Below are 25,039 nucleotides of genomic sequence, written 5' to 3'. Positions count from 1 at the left end.
AGAGAGAGAGAGAAAGAACGGGAGAGATCCCATGGACTGAGAGAGAGATAAAGAACAGGAGAGATCCCATGGACTGAGAGAGATTAAAAGAACAGGAGAGATCCCATGGACTGAGAGAGATATAAAGAACAGGAGAGATCCCATACTCAGGGTACGGTAGCGTAGTGGTTATGTTACTGGGCTAGTAATCCAGAGGCCTGGACTAAAATCCAGAGTCACGAGTTCAAATCCCGCCACGGCGGCTGGTGAATTTAAATTCAATTAATTAAATAAAAATCTGGAATTAAAATACTAGTATCAGTAATGATAGCCATGAAACTACCGGATTGTCGTAAAAACCCATCTGGTTCACTAATGTCCTTCAGGAAAGGAAACCTGCCATCCTTACCCGGTCTGGCCTATGTGTGACTCCAGACCCACAGCAATGTGGTTGATTCTTAATTGCCCTCTGAAATGGCTGAGCAAGCCACTCAGTTGTAAAAAATCTCGCTAGGGATGGGCAATAAATGCCGGCCTTGCTGGGGGAGATATAAAGAACAGGAGAGATCCCATGGACTGAGAGAGATATAAAGAACAGGAGAGATCCCATGGACTGAGAGAGATATAAAGAACAGGAGAGATCCCATGGACTGAGGGAGATCTTAAGAACGGGAGAGGGATACTGGGTATTGAGAGCTGCAAAAAAGGAATATGAGAACGATACTTGGGAGGGATATCAAGAACAACACGAAAGGTTTTTACAAATATATTCAGAGAAAGGGGGAGGCTGGGAGCGATGTGGGCCCCTTAAAGACAGACACAGGAGATTTTATTGGAAATGGCAGACTGTGTATCTTCACAGGAGGGGATGAGGATAAAATTCCAGAGACGTGAGGAACAGGAAAAATAAATCAAGGGGATGAACTAACCAGATTTAATCTCAGTGAAGAAATGGTGTTGGAGAAACTGATGAGATTAAAGATTGACAAAGCCCCGGGACCCGATGGTTTCTAGCCCGGGGAATTAAAAGAAGTCAGTGAGGAAGGTGTGGATGATTTAGTCACGGTGTTGCAAAACTCTCTCCATTCAGGAATTGCCCCGTTGGATTGGAAAACTGCCAGTGTCACTCCACTATTTAAGAAGGGTGAGACATCAACTTGGAAATGATGGGCTCTTCGTCCAAGGTCAGCAGTGGGGAAGTTACTGGAATCTATTATTCGGGATGGAGTGACTGATCAGAGAGAGCGTGGATTTGTAACGGGTCAGCTCCGTCCAAGGACCGAGTTGAATTTTTTGAGGAGGTAACGAACGTGGTTATTTGAGGGAGTGTCTCTGGATGTTATTGAAATGGACTTCCAGTTGGACATTCAACAAAGGTTCCACATGAGAGACTGTTCACAGGAATGAGAGCACGTGGAATTGGAGGGAACTTACTGAGACGGGTCGGGAATTCCTGGATTGGGAAAAAAAATGGGAGCAGTGATTGTGATCTGAAGTTGTTGAAATCAGTGTTGAGTCCGGAAGATCGTCAAGTGCCTGAACGAAATGTGAGGTGCTGTTCCTCGAGCTTGATCGGAACAGCGTAAGAGGCCGAGGACAGAGAGGTCAGAGTGGGAGTGGGACGGGGAATTAAAATGGAAAGCGACCGGCGGGCCAGGGTCACACTTGCGGGCTGAATGGAGGTGTTCAGCAAACGGATCACCCAGTCTGCGTTTGGTCTCCCCAGTGTAGAGGAGACCGCAGTGTGAGCAGTGAATACAGTATCGTAAATTGAAAGAAGTAGAAGTAAATCACGGTTTGACCTGGAAGGAGTGAATGGGGCCCTGGACGGTGGGAAGGGAGGAGGTGAAAGGGCAGGTGCTGCATCTCCTGCGCTCGCACGGGAAGGTGCCGTGGGGAGGATAGCGGGTGTTGGGGGCGATGGAAGAGTGGACCGGGGTGTCACGGAGGGAGCGGTCCCTTTGGAACGCTGGGAGGGAGGGGAAGATGTGTTTGGTGGTGGGATCACGCTGGAGGTGGCGGAAATGGCGGAGGATGATCCGTTGAATGTGGAGGCTGGCGGGCTGGGAGATGAGGACAAGGGGGACCCGATCATGGTTCTGGGAGGGAGGGGAAGGGGTGAGGGCAGAAGTGCGGGAAATAGGACGGACATGGTCGAGGGCCCCGTCAACTAGAGTGGAGGGGAATCCTCAGTTGAGGAAGACATATTGGACGCACTGGTGTGGAAGGTGGCATCGTCAGAACAGATGTGACAGAGAAACTGGGAGAAGGGAATAGAGTCCTTACAAGTAGCAGCGTGGGAGGGAGTGTAATCAAAGTATATGTGGGAGTCAGTGGGCGTATAACAGACATTGGTTGACAGCCTATCCCCAGAGATGGCGATCGTGCTACATATCCAAGTTTACTGACGACACTAAGTTAGGTGGCACAGTTAATAATGTAGATGGGAGCAGAGAGTTGCAGAAGGACATTAATGGGTTAAGTGCGTGGGCAAAACTGGGGCAGATGGAGTTCAGTGTGGGGAAAGTGTGAGGCCATCCACTGTGGAGGAGCAGAGAGATTTAGGGGTCTCAAGTACAGAAATCACAAAGGAGTTTTGTTGGGTAAGGGTATTAAAGGTTACAGAAGCAAGGTGGGTAAATGGAGTTGAGATCCAGATCGCCCATGATCAAATGAAATGGTTGAACAGGCTCGAGAGGCTGAACAGCTGACTCCTGTTTCTAAGAGTGAGTTACAGCCTGGAATCTAATCGAGGGGTTCAGGGGGTTTATATATGGAATAACAGATACCCGGGAGTGAGTTACAAGCTGGAATCTAATCGAGGGGTTCGGGGGTTTATATATAGAATAACAGATACCCGGGAGTGAGTTACAGGCTGGAATCTAATCGAGGGGTTCGGGGGGATTTATATATAGAATAACAGATACCCGGGAGTGAGTTACAGGCTGGAATCTAATCGAGGGGTCCGGGGGGGTTTATATATAGAATAACAGATACCCGGGAGTGAGTTACAGGCTGGAATCTAATCGAGGGGTCCGGGGGGGTTTATATATAGAATAACAGATAACCGGGAGTGAGTTACAGACTGGAATCTAATCGAGGGGTTCGGGGGGGTTTATATATAGAATAACAGATACCCGGGAGTGAGTTACAGGCTGGAATCTAATCGAGGGGTTCGGGGGGTTTATATATAGAATAACAGATACCCGGGAGTGAGTTACAGACTGGAATCTAATCGAGGGGTTCGGGGGGTTTATATATAGAATAACAGATGCCCAGGAGTGAGATACAGACTGGAATCTAATCGAGGGGTTCGGGGGGTTTATATATAGAATAACAGATACCCGGGAGTGAGTTACAGACTGGAATCTAATCGAGGGGCTCGGGGGGTTTATATATAGAATAACAGATGCCCAGGAGTGAGATACAGACTGGAATCTAATCGAGGGGTTCGGGGGGGTTTATATATAGAATAACAGATACCCGGGAGTGAGTTACAGACTGGAATCTAATCGAGGGGTTCGGGGGGTTTATATATAGAATAACAGATGCCCAGGAGTGAGATACAGACTGGAATCTAATCGAGGGGTTCGGGGGGTTTATATATAGAATAACAGATACCCGGGAGTGAGTTACAGACTGGAATCCAATCGAGGGGTTCGGGGGGGTTTATATATAGAATAACAGATACCCGGGAGTGAGTTACAGACTGGAATCCAATCGAGGGGTTCGGGGGGGTTTATATATAGAATAACAGATACCCGGGAGTGAGTTACAGGCTGGAATCTAATCGAGGGGTTCGGGGGGTTTATATATAGAATAACAGATACCCAGGAGTGAGTTACAGACTGGAATCTAATCGAGGGGTTCGGGGGGTTTATATATAGAATAACAGATACCCGGGAGTGAGTTACAGGCTGGAATCTAATCGAGGGGTTCGGGGGGGTTTATATATAGAATAACAGATACCCGGGAGTGAGTTACAGGCTGGAATCTAATCGAGGGGTTCGGGGGGGGGTTTATATATAGAATAACAGATACCCGGGAGTGAGTTACAGGCTGGAATCTAATCGAGGGGGTTTATATATAGAATAACAGATACCCGGGAGTGAGTTACAGGCTGGAATCTAATCGAGGGGTTCGGGGGGGTTTATATATAGAATAACAGATACCCGGGAGTGAGTGACAGACTGGAATCTAATCGAGGGGTTCGGGGGGTTTATATATAGAATAACAGATACCCGGGAGTGAGTTACAGGCTGAGATGGGATGTTATCGATATGTTTATATCGGATGATGTAGAAAAAGAAAGAACTTGTATTTCTGTAGCATCTTTCACCATCTCAGAACATCCCAAAGCACTTTCTGACCCTCCGACAGAGCGGCGTTCCCTCAGTACCGACCTTCCGACAGTGCGGCGCTCCCTCAGTACCGCCCCTCCGACAGTGCGGCGTTCCCTCAGTACTGACCCTCCGACAGTGCGGCGCTCCCTCAGTACCGCCCCTCCGACAGTGCGGCGTTCCCTCAGTACTGACCCTCCGACAGTGCGGCGCTCCCTCAGTACCGCCCCTCCGACAGTGCGGCGTTCCCTCAGTACCGACCCTCCGACAGTGCGGCGTTCCCTCAGCACCGACCCTCCGACAGTGCGGCGCTCCCTCATTACCGCCCCTCCGACAGTGCGGCGCTCCCTCGGTACCGACCCTCCGACAGTGCGGCGCTCCCTCAGTACCGACCCTCCGACAGTGCGGCGCTCCCTCAGCACCGACCCTCCGACAGTGCGGCGCTCCCTCAGTACCGACCCTCCGACAGTGCGGCGCTCCCTCAGTACCGACCCTCCGACAGTGCGGCGCTCCCTCAGTCCTGACCCTCCGACAGTGCGGCGCTCCCTCAGCACCGACCCTCCGACAGTGCGGCGCTCCCTCAGTACCGACCCTCCGACAGTGCGGCGCTCCCTCAGCACCGACCCTCCGACAGAGCGGCGTTCCCTCAGCACCGACCCTCCGACAGTGCGGCGCTCCCTCAGTACCGACCCTCCGACAGCGCGGCGCTCCCTCAGTACCGACCCTCCGACAGTGCGACGTTCCCTCAGTACCGACCCTCCGACAGCGCGGCGCTCCCTCAGTACCGACCCTCCGACAGTGCGACGTTCCCTCAGTACCGACCCTCCGACAGTGCGGCGCTCCCTCAGTACCGACCCTCCGACAGCGCGGCGCTCCCTCAGTACCGACCCTCCGACAGTGCGACGTTCCCTCAGTACCGACCCTCCGACAGCGCGGCGCTCCCTCAGTACTGACCCTCCGACAGTGCGACGTTCCCTCAGTACCGACCCTCCGACAGCGCGGCGCTCCCTCAGTACGGACCCTCCGACAGTGCGGCGCTCCCTCAGTCCTGACCCTCCGACAGTGCGGCGCTCCCTCAGCACCGCCCCTCCGACAGTGCGGCGCTCCCTCAGCACCGACCCTCCGACAGTGCGGCGCTCCCTCAGTACCGACCCTCCGACAGTGCGGCGCTCCCTCAGTACCGACCCTCCGACAGTGCGACGTTCCCTCAGTACCGACCCTCCGACAGTGCGACGTTCCCTCAGTACGGACCCTCCGACAGTGCGGCGCTCCCTCAGTACCGACCCTCCGACAGTGCGGCGCTCCCTCGGCACCGACCCTCCGACAGGGCGGAGCTCCCTCAGCACCGACCCTCCGACAGTGCGGCGCTCCCTCAGTACCGACCCTCCCACAGCGCGGCGCTCCCTCAGCCAGCCTGTGCTCCTGGGCCTGCAGCAGGTGTGGAGAAGCAGGAAGTGGGGAGGCGACAATGGCGGCTGCTTTACCCAGACGGCCTCGCGGCCGGGAAAGTGCTCTATCTGCGAGGCGGGCCCGGGGGCGGGGTCGCGGGGCCGGCGCTGATTGGCTGCCCCGCAGGCGCGCCCCCTTGACCCGGAAGTGGACGGCCGGGTGTTTGGCGCGCGCCGTTTCCCGCCGCGGAGACCGGAGAGAATTTTGAAAAGTTCAAAAATAACCGAAAATAAACCGCCGGGATGCAACGAACGATCGCGTGAGATACACCGGCCGGGGGGAGTTATACCGACCGTGGGGGGGGGAGGGTGAGATACACCGGCCGGGGGGAGTTATACCGACCGTGGGGGGAGGGGAGGGTGAGATACACCGGGCGGGGGGAATTATCCCGACCGTGGGGGGGGAGGGGAGGGTGAGATACACCGGGCGGGGGGAGTTATACCGACCGTGGGGGGGAGGGGAGGGTGAGATACACCGGGCGGGGGGAATTATCCCGACCGTGGGGGGGGAGGGGAGGGTGAGATACACCGGGCGGGGGGAGTTATACCGACCGTGGGGGGGAGGGGAGGGTGAGATACACCGGCTGGGGGGAGTTATACCGACCGTGGGGGCGAGGGGAGGGTGAGATACACCGGCCGGGGGGAGTTATACCGACCGTGGGGGGACGGGAGGGTGAGATACACCGGGCGGGGGGAGTTATACTGACCGTGGGGGGGAGGGGAGGGTGAGATACACCGGCCGGGGGGAGTTATACCGACCGTGGGGGGGGAGGGGAGGGTGAGATACACCGGCCGGGGGGAGTTATACCGACCGTGGGGGGAGGGGAGGATGAGATACACCGGGCGGGGGGAGTTATACCGACCGTGGGGGGGAGGGGAGGGTGAGATACACCGGCCGGGGGGAGTTATACCGACCGTGGGGGGGGAGGGGAGGGTGAGATACACCGGCCAGGGGGAGTTATACCGACCGTGGGGGGAGGGGAGGGTGAGATACACCGGCCGGGGGGAGTTATACCGACCGTGGGGGGGAGGGGAGGGTGAGATACACCGGGCGGGGGGAGTTATACCGACCGTGGGGGTGAGGGGAGGGTGAGATACACCGGCCGGGGGGAGGGGAGGGTGAGATACACCGGCCGGGGGGAGTTATACCGACCGTGGGGGGGAGTGGAGGGTGAGATACACTGGCCGGGGGGAGTTATACCGACCGTGGGGGGGAGGGTGAGATACACCGGCCGGGGGGAGTTATACCGACCGTGGGGGGGAGGGGAGGGGGAGATTCACCGGGTGGGGGGAGCTATACCGACCGGGGGAGGGGAGGGTGAGATACACCGGGCGGGGGGAGTTATACCGACCGTGGGGGGGAGGGTGAGATACACCGGCCGGGGGGAGTTATACCGACCGTGGGGGGGAGGGGAGGGTGCGATACACCGGGCGGGGGGAGCTATATCGACCGTGGGGGGAGGGGAGGGGGAGATACACCGGCCGGGGGGAGTTATACCGACCGTGGGCGGGGGGAGTTGTACCGACCGTGGGGGGAGGGGAGGGTGAGATACACCGGCCGGGGGGAGTTATACCGACCGTGGGGGGGAGGGGAGGGTGAGATACACCGGGCGGGGGGAGTTATACCGACCGTAGTGGGAGGGGAGGGTGAGATACACCGGGCGGGGGGAGTTTTTCCGACCGGGAGGGGAGGGTGAGATACACCGGCCGGGGGGAGTTATACCGACCGGGAGGGGAGGGTGAGATACACCGGCCGGGGGGAGTTATACTGACCGTGGGGGGGAGGGGAGGGTGAGATACACCGGCCGGGGGGAGTTATACCGACCGTGGGGGGGAGGGGAGGGTGAGATACACCGGCCGGGGGGAGTTATACCGACCGTGGGAGGGAGGGGAGGGTGAGATACACCGGCCGGGGGGAGTTATACCGACCGTGGGGGGGAGGGGAGGGTGAGATACACCGGCCGGGGGGAGTTATACCGACCGTGGGGGGAGGGGAGGGTGAGATACACCGGCCGGGGGGAGTTATACCGACCGTAGTGGGAGGGGAGGGTGAGATACACCGGGCGGGGGGAGTTTTTCCGACCGGGAGGGGAGGGTGAGATACACCGGCCGGGGGGAGTTATACCGACCGCGAGGGGAGGGTGAGATACACCGGCCGGGGGGAGTTATACTGACCGTGGGGGGGAGGGGAGGGTGAGATACACCGGCAGGGGGGAGTTATACCGACCGTGGGGGGGAGGGGAGGGTGAGATACACCGGCCGGGGGGAGTTATACCGACCGTGGGGGGGAGGGGAGGGGGAGATACACCGGCCGGGGGGAGTTATACCGACCGTGGGGGGGGAGTGGAGGGTGAGATACACCGGCCGGGGGGAGTTATACCGACCGTGGGGGGGGGAGGGGGAGATACATCGGTCGGGGGGAGTTATACCGACCGTGGGGGGGGGAGGGGGAGATACATCGGTCGGGGGGAGTTATACCGACCGTGGGGGGGGGAGGGGGAGATACACCGGGCGGGGGGAGTTATACCGACCGGGAGGGGAGGGTGAGATACCCCGGCCGGGGGGAGTTATACCGACAGAGGGGGGAGGGGAGGGTGAGATACATCGGTCGGGGGGAGTTATACCGACCGTGGTGGGGGGAGGGGGAGATACACCGGGCGGGGGGAGTTATACCGACCGGGAGGGGAGGGTGAGATACCCCGGCCGGGGGGAGTTATACCGACAGGGGGGGGAGGGGAGGGTGAGATACATCGGTCGGGGGGAGTTATACCGACCGGGGGTGGGGGGAGAGGGGATGAGATACAGCGGTTGTGTGGGGCGGTGGGGATATACCAGCCTGGGGGAGTTAACAACCGAAGAAATAGGAGCAGGAGTCGGCCATTCGGCCCCTCGAGCCTGCTCCGCCATTCAATCAGACCATGGCTGATATTCAACCAACTCCACTTTCCCGCCCAATCCCCATATCCCTTGATTCCCCTCGAGTCCAAAAATCTATCGATCTCAGCCTTGAATATCCTCAACGACTGAGCATCCACAGCCCTCTGGGGTAGAGAATTCCAAAGATTCACAACCCTCTGAGTGAAGAAATCCCTCCTCATCTCATTCCTGAATGTCCGACCCCTTATCCTGAGACTATGCCCCCGAGTTCTAGACTCTCCAGCCAGGGGAAACAGCCTCTCAGCATCTACCCTGTGAAGCCCACTCAGAATCTGATATGATTCAATGCGATCACCTCTCATTCTTCTAAACTCCAGAGAGTATCGGCCCATTCTACTCAATCTCTCCTCATAGGACAACCCTCTCATCCCAGGAATCAATCAGGTGAACCTTTGTTGCACCCACTCTAAGACAAGTATATCCTTCCTTAGATAAGGAGACCAAAACTGTACACAGTACTCCAGGTGAGGTCTCACCAAATCCCTGTACAATTGTAGTAAGACTTCCTCACTCTTGTACTCCTTGCAATAAAGGCCAACATACCATTTGCTTTCCTAATTACTTGCTGTACCTGCATGTTAACTTTCTGTGTTTCATGTACCAGGACACCCAAATCCCCCTGAACACCAACATTTAATAGTTTCTCACCATTTACAAAAAATGTTGTTTTTCTATTCCTCCGACCAAAGTGAATAACCTCACATTTCCCCACATTATACCCCATCTGCCACCTTCTCGCCCGCTCACTTAACCTGTCCATATCCCTTTGCAGACTCTTTGTGTCCTCCTCACAGCTCACTTTCCCACCTAGCTTTGTATCGTCAGCAAACTTGGATACATTACACTCGGTCCCTTCATCTCCGTCATTAATATAGATTGTAAATAGCTGAGGCCTGAGCACCGATCCTTGCGGTACCCCACTAGTTACAGCCTGCCAACCTGAGAATGACCTGTTTATCCCCACTCTCTGTTTTCTGTCCGTTAACCAATCCTCTATCCATGCTAATCCGTTACCCCCAACCCCATGAGCCCTTTTAAGTGGCACCTTATCGAATGCCTTTTGAAAATCCAAATATACCACATCCACGGGTTCCCCGTTATCTACCCTGCTAGTTACATCCTCAAAAAACTCTAATAAATAAATTTATAACTCCAATGAATTAAACGATTTCCCTTTCATAAAGCTGTGTTGACTCTGCCTAATCATATTTTGATTTTCTCAGTGCCCTGTTACCACTTCCTTCATGATGGATCCCAGCATTTTCCCGACGACTGATGTTATACCGACCCGGGTGGCGTGATTCTCCGCCTCTCCCTGTTTCCCGCCCGTCCCGGGTCGTGCCCCGCCCCCCTGCCTGCCCCTGCCCGTGCCCTGCCGCCTCCCGACCCACCCCTTCCTGCGACCTGCCCTGTTCCCCATTCATTTCTCCCTGTTTTACCTCCCGCAGATCCTTCTTCCAGCCGCTGAAAGGCGAGAAGACAAAGAGTAAGAAGGAGGAGAAGGAAGAGGCTGAGACACCCATCGAGCCTGCAGTGAGGGGGTGAGTCTTGGGTGGGGGCGAGTCCAGGGCTGGGGGTTTTGTCTGTACGCATGTGTATATATGTGCGCATATCTGTGAATGCCTGTCTCTATGTGTGCATATGTATGTATGTTTGTCTGCATGTGCATGTGTATATATATGTATCTTTCTGTACCCATGTACGTGTATTTACGTACCCGTGTACGCGTGCGTGCGCCGATGCCTGCGTGTACGTGTGCATGCGTGCGCCTGTGCCTGCGTGTACGTGCGCCTACGTGTGCGTGTATGCGCCAGTGTATATGTGTGTATATATATATTCTATGTATACACGTGCGGATATACCTGTATCGTTCCCTATTCCCAGCCAGTGCAGGTTGTGATCTATTCTCGGTGCGTCTCTTTTCCCCTCCAATCAGCAGGACTCAGAAGTCTCCTCTGAAGCCGAGAAATGTCTCTGTGAGGCCCAAGGAAGTGGACACACCTGTCAAACATCAGGGGAAGAGGACTCGACGAGTGGTGGACAGCAGCGATGAGGAAGGAGCAAGAGAGAACGAGGAGGAGGAGGAGGAGGAGGAGGAGATAATCGTGGGCACCAAGGAGAAGACATCAAACTGTATTCCGGAGCCACCATCACCGGGGGCAGAAGATGTGAGCGGCAGTTCCATTTCCTTCCATGTGCTACATTCATTGTGAACAGTTTCATCAATATCTTGAGTCATTAAAGGGTCCTGTGATGGTTTGTGTTGGGAGGAGATGGTTTGTTGGGTAGTTTGAGGTTCTGTGATGGTTTGTGTTGGGAGGAGATGGTTTGTTGGGTAGTTTGAGGTTCTGTGATGGTTTGTGTTGGGAGGAGATGGTTTGTTGGGTCGTTCGAGGTTCAGTGATGGTTTGTGTTGGGAGGAGATGGTTTGTTGGGTAGTTTGAGGTTCTGTGATGGTTTGTGTTGGGAGGAGATGGTTTGTTGGGTCGTTCGAGGTCCTGTGATGGTTTGTGTTGGGAGGAGATGGTTTGTTGGGTAGTTTGAGGTCCTGTGATGGTTTGTGTTGGGAGGAGATGGTTTGTTGGGTAGTTTGAGGTCCTGTGATGGTTTGTGTTGGGACGAGATGGTTTGTTGGGTAGTTTGAGGTTCTGTGATGGTTTGTGTTGGGAGGAGATGGTTTGTTGGGTCGTTCGAGGTCCTGTGATGGTTTGTGTTGGGACGAGATGGTTTGTTGGGTAGTTTGAGGTCCTGTGATGGTTTGTGTTGGGAGGAGATGGTTTGTTGGGTAGTTTGAGGTCCTGTGATGGTTTGTGTTGGGTGGAGATGGTTTGTTGGGTAGTTTGAGGTCCTGTGATGGTTTGTGTTGGGAGGAGATGGTTTGTTGGGTAGTTTGAGGTCCTGTAATGGTTTGTGTTGGGAGGAGATGGTTTGTTGGGTAGTTTGAGGTCCTGTGATGGTTTGTGTTGGGACGAGATGGTTTGTTGGGTAGTTTGAGGTCCTGTGATGGTTTGTGTTGGGAGGAGATGGTTTGTTGGGTAGTTTGAGGTCCTGTGATGGTTTGTGTTGGGAGGAGATGGTTTGTTGGGTAGTTTGAGGTCCTGTGATGGTTTGTGTTGGGAGGAGATGGTTTGTTGGGTAGTTTGAGGTCCTGTGATGGTTTGTGTTGGGAGGAGATGGTTTGTTGGGTAGTTTGAGGTCCTGTGATGGTTTGTGTTGGGAGGAGATGGTTTGTTGGGTTTTTTCAGGTTCTGTGATGGTTTGTGTTGGGAGGAGATGGTTTGTTGGGTAGTTTGAGGTCCTGTGATGGTTTGTGTTGGGAGGAGATGGTTTGTTGGGTAGTTTGAGGTTCAGTGATGGTTTGTGTTGGGAGGAGATGGTTTGTTGGGTAGTTTGAGGTCCTGTGATGGTTTGTGTTGGGAGGAGATGGTTTGTTGGGTAGTTTGAGGTCCTGTGATGGTTTGTGTTGGGAGGAGATGGTTTGTTGGGTAGTTTGAGGTCCTGTGATGGTTTGTGTTGGGAGGAGATGGTTTGTTGGGTTTTTTCAGGTTCTGTGATGGTTTGTGTTGGGAGGAGATGGTTTGTTGGGTAGTTCGAGGTTCAGTGATGGTTTGTGTTGGGAGGAGATGGTTTGTTGGGTAGTTCGAGGTTCTGTGATGGTTTGTGTTGGGAGGAGATGGTTTGTTGGGTAGTTTGAGGTCCTGTGATGGTTTGTGTTGGGAGGAGATGGTTTGTTGGGTAGTTTGAGGTCCTGTGATGGTTTGTGTTGGGAGGAGATGGTTTGTTGGGTAGTTTGAGGTCCTGTAATGGTTTGTGTTGGGAGGAGATGGTTTGTTGGGTAGTTTGAGGTCCTGTGATGGTTTGTGTTGGGACGAGATGGTTTGTTGGGTAGTTTGAGGTCCTGTGATGGTTTGTGTTGGGAGGAGATGGTTTGTTGGGTAGTTTGAGGTCCTGTGATGGTTTGTGTTGGGAGGAGATGGTTTGTTGGGTAGTTTGAGGTCCTGTGATGGTTTGTGTTGGGAGGAGATGGTTTGTTGGGTAGTTTGAGGTCCTGTGATGGTTTGTGTTGGGAGGAGATGGTTTGTTGGGTTTTTTCAGGTTCTGTGATGGTTTGTGTTGGGGAGGAGATGGTTTGTTGGGTAGTTTGAGGTCCTGTGATGGTTTGTGTTGGGGAGGAGATGGTTTGTAGCTCTGGTCGGCTAACGCTATATCTGTATTTTTAGGAGTCACCCAGACCAGCCTCTACGTCTTCGGTTGTCTCCTCGTCCCCACGGACATCACCATACACGGCCCGATTGGAGGAGAGCCCGGGGCTGTCCGACTGTGGGCTCGCTTCGACTGCTGGGATCCCGAAACGGCGAACAGGTAACAAGCCTTGCGTGTAGGGCGACCAGTCGCCCAGGTCTCGTCCTGTCCCCTTTCCTGCTCCTAACTCCTGCTTCTCTTGCCCTTTGTAGCCCGGAAGCAGCTGCCAAAACGGAAGCTGCAGAGGATGATGCAGGGCAGCAGCGGCCCTGACACCCAGAGCGTGGAGGGGTCAGAGGAGAGCTCGGCCAAACGTCCAAAGATCGAAGGTAATGGGGGAAGAGGCTGGGGTGGGCTGGGGTCCAGGGTGTCTGCTGCAGGTCTGGGCATCGTGCATTGCCAGGGATTGCGTGGCGCTGAGCAACATACCCTGGGAGAGATCAGCTCACTCAGCACAGGCCGGGATATGGAGCCTGGGACTGTGGTATCGCTCAGTCCCACCCGGTGGGATGATCAGCTCACTCAGCACAGGCCGGGATATGGCGCCTGGACCTTTGATGCTCTGTGTGGGGCTCGGACCCACACCCCGTGGGGGAAGGCTGTGCATTCACTCACTGAGTCCTGGGGGGCCAGGCATTGTCTGTTCATATGTAGCAATATCTATAGTTTTGTTTAATAAGTCAGTCATTTAATCTGCTGCCTTTCTGTCCAAACACTCTTCCCCACCCCACTGTAAAAGAAAATGGCAATAGTTCAGAGGGGGAGGAGGAGGAGCAGGAGCAGGAGCAAGTGCCCGAGGACAGGATGGAGGAGACAGAGGTCAAAGAGACAGAGGCCGAGAATATCGAGATGGCGGAGGATGAGGACAGCATTTCAGAAACTGGACAAGAGCCCAAGTCTGAGGAGCCCGCGGTGGAGGAAGAAGCTGAGGCAGAGCCGGAGAAGGGGGAAGACCCACAGGCAGAGCCGGAGAAGGGGGAAGACCCACAGGCAGAGCCGGAGAAGGGGGAAGACCCACAGGCAGAGCCGGAGAAGGGGGAAGACCCACAGGCAGAGCCGGAGAAGGGGGAAGACCCACAGGCAGAGCCGGAGAAGGGGGAAGACCCACAGGCAGAGCCGGAGAAGGGGGAAGACCCACAGGCAGAGCCGGAGAAGGGGGAAGACCCACAGGCAGAGCCGGAGAAGGGGGAAGACCCACAGGCAGAGCCGGAGAAGGGGGAAGACCCACAGGCAGAGCCGGAGAAGGGGGAAGACCCACAGGCAGAGCCGGAGAAGGGGGAAGACCCACAGGCAGAGCCGGAGAAGGGGGAAGACCCACAGGCAGAGCCGGAGAAGGGGGAAGACCCACAGGCAGAGCCGGAGAAGGGGGAAGACCCACAGGCAGAGCCGGAGAAGGGGGAAGACCCACAGGCAGAGCCGGAGAAGGGGGAAGACCCACAGGCAGAGCCGGAGAGCGAGCCGGAGAAGGGGGCAGAGCCGCAGACCGAGCCGGAGAAGGTGGGAGGCAAGAGGCCGAAACCCAAGAAGAAGGAAAGTGGGTCTGATGGCAATGAGAAGACAGGCATGAAACCGGCCGACAAAAGCAGGCAATCGATCAACAACTTCTTTGGTAAGATTGAACGGGGAGGTGATGGGTCTATGTGGATTGTGTAGTGGGGTGAATGGGGAGGTGATGGGTCTATGGGGATTGTGTAGTGGGGTGAATGGGGAGGTGATGGGTCTATGGGGAGTGTGTAGTGGGGTGAATGGGGAGGTGATGGGTCTATGGGGATTGTGTATTGGGGTGAATGGGGAGGTGATGGGTCTATGGGGATTGTGTATTGGGGTGAATGGGGAGGTGATGGGTCTATGGGGATTGTGTAGTGGGGTGAATGGGGAGGTGATGGGTCTATGGGGAGTGTGTAGTGGGGTGAATGGGGATGTGGTGGGTCTATGGGGATTGTGTAATGGGGTGAATGGGGAGGTGATGGGTCTATGGGGAGTGTGTGGAGGGGTGAATGGGGAGGTGATGGGTCTATGGGGATTGTGTAATGGGGTGAATGGGGAGGTGATGGGTCTATGGGGATTGTGTGGTGGGGTGAATGGGGAGGTGATGGGTCTATGGGGAGTGTGTCGTGGGGTGAATGGGGAGGTGATGGGTCTATGGGGAGTGTGTAGTGGGGTGAATGGGGATGTGGTGGGTCTATGGGGATTGTGTAATGGGGTGAATGGGGAGGTGATGGGTCTATGGGGAGTGTGTAGAGGGGTGAATGGGGAGGTGATGGGTCTATGGGGATTGTGTAATGGGGTGAATGGGGAGGTGATGGGTCTATGGGGATTGTGTAATGGGGTGAATGGGGAGGTGATGGGTCTATGGGGAGTGTGTAGAGGGGTGAATGGGGAGGTGATGGGTCTATGGGGAGTGTGTAGAGGGGTGAATGGGGTGGTGATGGGTCTATGGGGAGTGTGTAATGGGGTGAATGAGGAGGTGATGGGTCTATGGGGATTGTGTAGTGGGGTGAATGGGGAGGTGATGGGTCTATGGGGATTGTGTAGTGGGGTGAATGAGGAGGTGATGGGTCTATGGGGATTGTGTAGTGGGGTGAATGAGGAGGTGATGGGTCTATGGGGATTGTGTAGTGGGGTGAATGGGGAGGTGATGGGTCTATGGGGATGTTGTAGTGGAGTGAATGGGGAGGGATGGGTCTATGGGGATTGTGTAGTGGGGTGAATGGGGAGGTGATGGGTCTATGGGGAGTGTGTAGAGGGGTGAATGGGGAGGTGATGGGTCTATGGGGAGTGTGTAGAGGGGTGAATGGGGAGGTGATGGGTCTATGGGGATTGTGTAGTGGGTTGAATGGGGAGGTGATGGGTCTATGGGGATTGTGTAGTGGGGTGAATGGGGAGGTGATGGGTCTATGGGGATTGTGTAGTGGGTTGAATGGGGGGGGTGATGGGTCTATGGGGATTGTGTAGCAGGTTGAATGGGGAGGTGATGGGTCTATGGGGATTGTGTAGCAGGTCGAATGGGGAGGTGATGGGTCTATGGGGATTGTGTATTGGGGTGAATGGGGAGGTGATGGGTCTATGGGGATTGTGTAGTGGGGTGAATGGGGAGGTGATGGGTCTATGGGGATTGTGTAGTGGGTTGAATGGGGGGGTGATGGGTCTATGGGGATTGTGTAGCAGGTCGAATGGGGAGGTGATGGGTCTATGGGGATTGTGTAGTGGGGTGAATGGGGAGATGATGTGTCTATGGGGAGTGTGTAGCAGGTCGAATGGGGAGAGATGGTTTATCGTCAGGGAATTTAACCCATTGTGTTGGGTCTTCATATTTGAATTTTCCGCTGCTGCTTCTGCATGTCTGATCTGGGAGTTGAGGTCAAAGTAGGAAAAAATGATAAAAATGCAAAATTAAAGGCACTTTACCTGAATGCCGGCAGCATTCGCAACAAGGTGGATGAGTTGCTGGCCCAAATCGAAGTAAATAGGTATGATCCAATTGCCAGTACAGAGACATGGCTGCAGGGTGACCAAGGCTGGGAGGTGAATATCAAGGATATTCGATATTTAGGAAGGACAGGCGAAAAGGAAAAGGAGGTGGGGTGGCGTTGTTCATAAAGGATGAGATCAGAACAATAGTGAGAAAGAATCTTTGCTCAGAAGATCGAGATGTGGAATCAGTTTGGGTGGAGCTAAGAAACAGCAAGGGGCAGAAAACATTGGTGGGAGTTGTTTATTGGCCACCAAACAGTCGTGGTAATGTGGGGCACGGTATAAAGCAGGAAATTCGAAGTGCATGTAACAGGGGTAATACAGTAATCATGGGGGACTTTAATCTACATATAGATTAGGCAAACCAAATTAGCACTAATACTGTGGAGGATGAATTCCTGGAATGCGTACAAGATGGTTTTCTAGATCAGTATGTTGAGGAACCAACTAGGGAACAGGCTCTTTTCGATCCAGTATTGTGCAATGAGAAAGGGTTAATTAATAATCTTGTTGTAAAGGAGCCCTTAGGGAAGAGTGATCATAATATGATCGAATTCTTCATTAAGTTTGAAAGTGATGTAGTTTAATCCGGAACAAGGGTCTTAAATCTAATCAAAGGAAACTACGAAGGTATGAGGCGCAGGTTGGCTGTAGTTGTTTGGGGAACGACATTAAAAGCCTGAAGATTGGGAGCATTTTAGAATTCAGCAAAGGAGGACCAAGAAAGGGAAAATAGAATATGAGAGTAAACTAGCGAGAAACATAAAAACGGACTGTAAAAGCTTCTATAGGTATGTAAAAAGGAAAAAACTGGTGAAGGCAAATGTGGGTCCCTTACAGACAGAGACAGGAGAATTTATAATGGGGATAAGGACATGGCAGAGAAATTAAACAAATATTTTGTGTCTGTCTTCATGGAAGAAGACACAAAAAACCTCCCAGAAATACTAGAGAACCAAGGGTCTGGTGAGAATGAGGAACTGAAACAAATTAGTATTAGTAAAAAAAATAGTACTAGAGAAATTAATGGGACTGAAAGTCGATAAATCCCAAGGACCTGATGATCTCCATCCCAGGGTTTTGCAAGAGGCGGCTATAGAGATAGTGGATGCATTGATTGTCATCTTCCAAAATTCTATAGATTCTGGAACAGTTCCTGCAGATTGGAGGGTGGTAAATGTAACCCCACTATTTAAAAAAGGAGGGAGAGAAAAACCAGGGAACTACAGACCTGTTAGCCTGACATCAGTATGAGGGAAAGTGCTAAAATCTATTGTAAAGGATGTGATAACAGGACACTTAGAAAATAATAATAGGATTTGGCAGAGTCAACATGGGTTTATGAAAGGGAAATCATGTTTGACAAACCTATTGGAGTTCTTTGAGGATGTAACCAGTAGAATAGATAAGGGGGAACCAGTGGATGTGGTGTATTTGGATTTTCAGAAGGCTTTCGATAAGGTCCCACACAGGAGGTTGGTGAACAAAGTTAGACCACATGGAATTGGGGGTAATATATTGGCATGGATTGAGAATTGGCTAACAGACAGAAAACAGAGAGTAGGAATAAACAGGTCTTTTTCAGGGTGGCAGACTGTGACCAGTGGGGTACCGCAGGGATCAGTGCTTGGGCCCCAGCTATTCACAATCTGTATCAATGATTTGGATGAGGGAACCAAATGTAATATTTCCAAGTTTGCTGATGACACAAAATTAGGTGGGAATTTGAGTTGTGAGGAAGATACAAGAGGCTTCAAGGGGATACAGACAGGCTAAGTGAGTGGGCAAGAACATGGCAGATGGAATATAATGTGGAAAAATGTGAAGTTATCCACTTTGGTAGGAAAAACAGAAATGCAGAGTATTTTTTGAATGGTGAGAGATTGGGAAATGTTGATGTTCAAAGGGTCCTTGTACATGAGTCACTGAAAGCTAACATGCAGGTGCAGCAAGCAATTAGGAAGGCAAATAGTATGATGGCCTTTATTACAAGAGGATTTGAGTACAGGAGTAAAGATGTCTTACTGCAATTATATATGGCCTTGGTGAGACCGCACCTGGAGTATTGTTTTGGTCTCCTTATCCAAGAAAGGATGTCCTTGCCATAGAGGGAGTGCAACAAAGGTTCACCAGACTTGATTCCTGGGATGGTGGGATTGTCGTATGAGGAGAGATTGAGTAGACTAGGCCTGTATTCTCTGGAGTTTGGAAGAATGAGAGGTGATCTCATTGAAACATACAAAATTCTTAGAGCTCGACAGGGTAGATGCAGGGAGGATGTTTCCCCTGGCTGGGGGGGGGGGGGGGTCCAGAACGAGGGGTCACAGTCTCAGAATAAAGGGTCGGCCATTTCGGACTGAGATGAGGAGAAATTTCATCACTCAGAGGGTGGTGAACCTGTGGAATTCTCCACCCCAGAGGGCTGTGGAGGCTCAGTCATTGAGTACATTCGAAACAGAGATCGATAGATTTCTCGATAGTAAAGGCATCAAGGGATATGGGGATGGTGCAGGAAAATGGCGTCGAGGTAGAAGATCAGCCATGATCTTGTTGAATGGCGGAGCAGGCTCGAGGGGCCGGATGGTCCACTCCTGCTCCTGTTTCTTCTGTTCTTATGTGAGGGAAGGGGACGCGCATCATGAAATCTTGTGTCGGCTTCACCCTCAGCTCCCAGGAAATCCAGTGCCAAACCAGAGCAAGAATCCAGGGAGACCCGGGCAGAGATCAGGGCACCGGAGTGCACGTCACCAGAGTCTGCCAGCAAGCCCAGTATCAGCAGGTAGGGGTTACCGGTACGGTCTGTATGTATCACTATCGTCTGGGGGTGGGGGCGGCGCTGCCTCAGTGGGAGTTCTTTCCTGCAGTGAATCGTGCTGACCCCAGTTGACCCGTGCTGACCTTGGTTGACCCTGCTTTCACCTGCAGAATTCGTCCCATGCAGGTTCTTCAGCTCATCCAAATCGAGCCAAGTGTTTGAGACGGCGGCAGTCTACAATCCATCGAAGTCGTGCTATCATCCAGTCACCGATGCCTGCTGGAGCCAGGGAGAGAGGTGAGGAGTGTATCCACCGGGGTGACGGGGGCGGGTATCGCTCTCCGGGGTAAAGGTGACGGGAGGGGGTGTCGCTCCCCGGGGTAAAGGTGACGGGAGGGGGGTCGCTCCCGGGGTAAAGGTGACGGGAGGGGGGGTCGCTCCTCGGAGTAAAGGTGACGGGAGGGGGGTCGCTCCCCGGGGTAAAGGTGACGGGAGGGTGTCGCTCCCCGGGGTAAAGGTGACGGGAGGGGGGTCGCTCCCCGGGGTAAAGGTGACGGGAGGGTGTCGCTCCCCGGGGTAAAGGTGAAGGGAGGGGGGTCGCTCCCCGGGGTAAAGGTGACGGGAGGGGGGTCGCTCCCCGGGTAAAGGTGACGGGAGGGGGGGGTCGCTCCCCGGGTAAAGGTGACGGGAGGGGGGGGTCGCTCCCCGGGGTAAGGTGACGGAGGGTGTCGCTCTCCGGGGTAAAGGTGACGGGAGGGGGGGTCGCTCTCCGGGGTAAAGGTGACGGGAGGGGGGGTCGCTCCCCGGGGTAAAGGTGACGGGAGGGGGGTCGCTCCCCGGGGTAAAGGTGACGGGAGGGGGGTCGCTCCCCGGGGTAAAGGTGACGGGAGGGGGTGTCGCTCCGCGGGGTAAAGGTGACGGGAGGGGGGTCGCTCCCCGGGGTAAAGGTGATGGGAGGGGGGTCGCTCTCCGGGGTAAAGGTGACTGGAGGGTGTCGCTCCCCGGGGTAAAGGTGACGGGAGGGGGGTCGCTCCGCGGGGTAAAGGTGACGGGAGGGTGTCGCTCCGCGGGGTAAAGGTGACGGGAGGGTGTCGCTCCCCGGGGTAAAGGTGACGGGAGGGGGGTCGCTCCTCGGGGTAAAGGTGATGGGAGGGGGGTCGCTCCCCGGGGTAAAGGTGACGGGAGGGTGTCGCTCCCCGGGGTAAAGGTGACGGGAGGGTGTCGCTCCTCGGGGTAAAGGTGACGGGAGGGGGGTCGCTCCCCGGGGTGAAGGTGACGGGAGTGTGTCGCTCCCCGGGGTAAAGGTGACGGGAGGGGGGTCGCTCCCCGGGGTAAAGGTGACGGGAGGGGGGTCGCTCCTCGGGGTAAAGGTGACGGGAGGGGGGTCGCTCCTCGGGGTAAAGGTGACGGGAGGGGGGGTCGCTCCTCGGGGTAAAGGTGACGGGAGGGGGGTCGCTCCTCGGGGTAAAGGTGACGGGAGGGGGGTCGCTCCTCGGGGTAAAGTTGACGGGAGGGGGGTCGCTCCTCGGGGTAAAGGTGACGGAGGGTGTCGCTCCCCGGGGTAAAGGTGACGGGAGGGGGGTCGCTCCTCGGGGTAAAGGTGACGGGAGGGTGTCGCTCCTCGGGGTAAAGGTGACGGGAGGGGGGGTCGCTCCTCGGGGTGAAGGTGACGGGAGGGGGGTCGCTCCTCGGGGTAAAGGTGACGGGAGGGTGTCGCTCCTCGGGGTAAAGGTGACGGGAGGGGGGGTCGCTCCTCGGGGTAAAGGTGACGGGAGGGGGGGTCGCTCCTCGGGGTAAAGGTGACGGGAGGGGGGTCGCTCCTCGGGGTAAAGGTGACGGAGGGTGTCGCTCCTCGGGGTAAAGGTGGCGGGAGGGGGGTCGCTCCTCGGGGTAAAGGTGACGGGAGGGGGGGTCGCTCTCCGGGGTAAAGGTGACGGGAGGGGGGGTCGCTCCCCGGGGTAAAGGTGACGGGAGGGGGGTCGCTCCCCGGGGTAAAGGTGACGGGAGGGGGGGTCGCTCTCCGGGGTAAAGGTGACGGGAGGGGGGGTCGCTCTCCGGGGTAAAGGTGACGGGAGGGGGGTCGCTCTCCGGGGTAAAGGTGACGGGAGGGGGGTCGCTCTCCGGGGTAAAGGTGACGGGAGGGGTGTCGCTCTCCGGGGTAAAGGTGACGGGAGGGGGGTCGCTCCCCGGGTAAAGGTGACGGGAGGGGGGTCGCTCTCCAGGGTAAAGGTGACGGGAGGGGGGTCGCTCTCCGGGGTAAAGGTGACGGGAGGGGGGTCGCTCCTCGGGGTAAACGTGACGGGAGGGTGTCGCTCCTCGGGGTAAAGGTGGCGGGAGGGGGGTCGCTCCTCGGGGTAAACGTGACGGGAGGGTGTCGCTCCTCGGGGTAAAGGTGGCGGGAGGGGGGTCGCTCCCCGGGGTAAAGGTGGCGGGAAGGGGGTCGCTCCTCGGGGTAAAGGTGACGGGAGGGGGGTCGCTCCCCGGGGTAAAGGTGGCGGGAAGGGGGTCGCTCTCCGGGGTAAAGGTGACGGGAGGGGGGTCGCTCCCCGGGGTAAAGGTGACGGGAGGGGGGTCGCTCCCCGGGGTAAAGGTGACGGGAGGGGGGTCGCTCCCCGGGGTAAAGGTGACGGGAGGCGGGGGGGGCGCTCCCCCGGGTAAAGGTGGCGGAGGGGGGGTCGCTCTCCGGGGTAAAGGAGACGGGAGGGGGGTCGCTCCCCGGGGTAAAGGTGGCGGGAGGGGGGGTCGCTCTCCGGGGTAAAGGAGACGGGAGGGGGGGTCGCTCCCCGGGGTAAAGGTGGCGGGAGGGGGGTCGCTCCCCGGGGTAAAGGTGACGGGAGGGGGGTCGCTCCCCGGGGTAAAGGTGACGGGAGGCGGGGGGGGCGCTCCCCCGGGTAAAGGTGGCGGGAGGGGGGGGTCGCTCTCCGGGGTAAAGGAGACGGGAGGGGGGTCGCTCCCCGGGGTAAAGGTGGCGGGAGGGGGGTCGCTCCCCGGGGTAAAGGTGACGGGAGGGGGGTCGCTCCCCGGGGTAAAGGTGACGGGAGGCGGGGGGGGGCGCTCCCCCGGGTAAAGGTGGCGGGAGGGGGGGTCGCTCTCCGGGGTAAAGGAGACGGGAGGGGGCTCGCTCCCCGGGGTAAAGGTGACGGGAGGGGGGTCGCTCCCCGGGGTAAAGGTGACGGGAGGGGGGTCGCTCCCCGGGGTAAAGGTGACGGGAGGGGGGTCGCTCCCCGGGGTAAAGGTGACGGGAGGGGGGTCGCTCCCCGGGGTAAAGGTGACGGGAGTGGGGTCGCTCCCCGGGGTAAAGGTGACGGGAGGGTGTCGCTCCGCAGGGTAAAGGTCACGGGAGGGGGTTCGCTCCTCGGGGTTAAAGTTGACGGGAGGGGGGTCGCTCCCCGGGGTAAAGGTGACGGGAGGGGCTCGCTCCCCGGGGTAAAGGTGACGGGAGGGGGGTCTGGTTACGGGTTCTGAGGGCATGGATTTGGGTTGGGGGTCTGGGTGGGTGTCTGATGATGGGGTTGAGGGTGGGCGTCTGGGCGCGGGGATCTGGTGATGGGTGTGAGGACGTGGGTCTCGGAGTATGGATTTGGGTCGGGGGTCTGTGGGTCTGGGGGCAGGGGTCTGGTGACGTGTGAGGGCGGGGGTCTCGGGATGTGGATTTGGGTTGGTGGGTCCAGGGAGTTGAGGGCGGAATCTGGGGGCGGGGGTCTGGTGACGTGGTGTGAGGGCGGGGGTCTCGGGATGTGGATTTGGTCAGGGGTCTGGGGGGTTGAGGGTAGGTATCTGGGGGCGGGGGCCTGCTGATGTGGTGTGAGGTTGGAGTTCTGAGGATGTGTGATGGCGGGGGTATCGGCACGTGGATCTGGGTTGGGGGTCTTTGGGCGTGGGCAGACGTCTGGGGGGTGGGGGTCTGCGTGGGCAGTTATTCCACCCCAGGTCTGAATCTGTTGTGTTCTCTCTCCCAGGGTTCCATATCTGGCTGTAGCTCAGACATTTGAGAAGATCGAGGAGGAATCGGCCCGGTAAATAGATAACTTGCTCTTCTACTTTTCTGCTCAAGGGCACTAAGCCACCCCCCCCCCACCTCACTGGGGGACGAGTCCCCCACGGGCACTGACCCCCTCCTCGCTGGGGCAACGGGTCTCCGATGGCACTGACCCCCTCCTCGCTGGGGCAACGGGTCCCCGACGGGCACTGACCCCTCCTCGCTGGGGCAACGGGTCCCCGACGGGCACTGACCCTCTCCTCGCTGGGGGCAACGGGTCCCCCACGGGCACTGACCCCCTCCTCGCTGGGGGGGGGGAACGGGTCCCCCATGGGCACTGACCCCCTCCTCGCTGGGGGGGAACGGGTCCCCCATGGGCACTGACCCCCTCCTCGCTGGGGGGGGGAACGGGTCCCCCATGGGCACTGACCCCCTCCTCGCTGGGGGGGGGAACGGGTCCCCCATGGCACTGACCCCCTCCTCGCTGGGGGGGGACGGGTCCCCCACGGGCACTGACCCCCCTCCTCGCTGGGGGGGGGGAACGGGTCCCCCATGGGCACTGACCCCCTCCTCGCTGGGGGGGGAACGGGTCCCCCATGGGCACTGACCCCCTCCTCGCTGGGGGGGGAACGGGTCCCCCATGGGCACTGACCCCCTCCTCGCTGGGGGGGGGGGACGGGTCCCCCACGGGCACTGACCCCCCTCCTCGCTGGGGCAGACGGGTCCCCCACGGGGATCAGACTTGTTTTTATGTTTGTGCTTGTTCTGTTTCACCTTCAGGCTGAGGAACATCGAGACATTGAGCAACCTCTTCCGTTCGGTCATCGTGCTGACCCCAGCCGACCTCCTGCCCTGCATCTACCTCTGCCTGAACCAGCTGGGACCAGCGTATGAGGACTGGAGCTGGGGGTTGGTGAGACCATCCTGATGAAGGCTGTGTCTCAGGCGACAGGTGAGAGGTGGCGCCATTCCGGGCTGGGTGACTGCACTTGTGTGGGATTGGGTTATACCCCCCCCCCCCCCGCTCTGTCGACGCCCGCCTGTGTGTGTCTCATAGAATCGTAGAATGGTTACAGCACGGAAGGAGGCCATTCAGCCCATTGAGTGCATGCCAGCTCCATGCAAGAGCAATCCAGCTCGTCCCGCTCCCCTGCCCTATCCCCTTTGCCCTGCAAATTTTTTCCTTCAAGTACTTATCCAGTTCCCTTTTGAAGGCCACGATTGAATCTGCCTCCACCACCCCCTCGGGCAGTGCATTCCAGATCCTAACCACTCGCTGTGTGAAAAAGTTTTTCCTCATATCACCTTTGGTTCTTTTGCCGCTCACCTTAAATCTATGTCCTCTGGTCCTTGACCCTTCCGCCAATGGGAACAGTTTCTCTCTATCCACTCTATCCAGACCCTTCGTGATTTTGAATACCTCCATCAAATCTCCCTGAACCTTCTCTGCTCTGTGGAGAACAACCCCAGCTTCTCCAGTCTATCCATGTAACTGAAGTCCCTCATCCCTGGAATCATTCTAGCAAATCCCTTCTGCACCCTGTCTGAGGCCTTCACATCTTTCCTAAAGTGCGGTGCCCAGAACATTTTTTAAAATTCGTTCATGGATGTGGGCGTCGCTGGCGAGGCCGGCATTTATTGCCCATCCCTAATTGCCCTTGAGAAGGTGGTGGTGAGCCGCCTTCTTGAACCGCTGCAGTCCGTGTGGTGAAGGTTCTCCCACAGTGCTGTTAGGAAGGGAGTTCCAGGATTTTGACCCAGCGACGATGAAGGAACGACGATATATTTCCAAGTCGGGATGGTGTGTGACTTGGAGGGGAACGTGCAGGTGGTGTTGTTCCCATGTGCCTGCTGCCCTTGTCCTTCTAGGTGGTAGAGGTCGTGG

General features: G+C 56.4%; 1 protein-coding gene across 5 annotated transcripts; it reads left to right on the top strand.

The window, feature by feature from the left end:
* Window positions 1-1,286: 1,286 nt before the first annotated feature.
* Window positions 1,287-24,102, top strand: LOC137310323 (DNA ligase 1-like). 5 transcript variants are annotated; one of them, XM_067978184.1, is made up of 10 exons: window positions 1,287-1,531; window positions 10,153-10,245; window positions 10,641-10,872; window positions 12,925-13,066; window positions 13,159-13,275; window positions 13,686-14,555; window positions 19,088-19,199; window positions 19,362-19,472; window positions 23,135-23,191; window positions 23,935-24,102. In XM_067978184.1, exons 1-10 carry the CDS (start codon window positions 1,383-1,385, stop codon window positions 24,080-24,082), a joined length of 2,031 nt encoding a protein of 676 aa, XP_067834285.1. In that variant the 5' UTR covers window positions 1,287-1,382; the 3' UTR covers window positions 24,083-24,102. The 5 variants fall into 5 exon arrangements, with proteins under 5 accessions (XP_067834285.1, XP_067834286.1, XP_067834287.1 ...); XM_067978185.1 differs by lacking the exon at window positions 1,287-1,531 and adding an exon at window positions 5,708-6,027; XM_067978183.1 differs by lacking the exon at window positions 1,287-1,531 and having other exon boundaries at window positions 8,603-10,245; window positions 10,644-10,872.
* The last annotated feature ends 937 nt before the right edge of the window (window positions 24,103-25,039 follow it).

This window comes from Heptranchias perlo, unplaced genomic scaffold (genome assembly GCF_035084215.1).
Source record: "Heptranchias perlo isolate sHepPer1 unplaced genomic scaffold, sHepPer1.hap1 HAP1_SCAFFOLD_242, whole genome shotgun sequence".
In the NCBI taxonomy this organism is placed as follows: domain Eukaryota; kingdom Metazoa; phylum Chordata; class Chondrichthyes; order Hexanchiformes; family Hexanchidae; genus Heptranchias; species Heptranchias perlo.
This window is presented reverse-complemented; position numbering and strand designations above follow the sequence as displayed.

What these genes read in the sequence shown, in the direction of transcription:
- LOC137310323 (XM_067978182.1), top strand. Translation starts at nt 9,980, where the DNA reads ATGTTATACCGACCCGGGTGGCGTGATTCTCCGCCTCTCCCTGTTTCC. An exon ending in CAAACGTCCAAAGATCGAAG is followed by an intron (nt 13,276 to 13,685) that starts GTAATGGGGGAA and finishes CCACTGTAAAAG; the next exon opens with AAAATGGCAATAGTTCAGAG. An exon ending in ATCGAGGAGGAATCGGCCCG is followed by an intron (nt 23,192 to 23,934) that starts GTAAATAGATAA and finishes TTTCACCTTCAG; the next exon opens with GCTGAGGAACATCGAGACAT.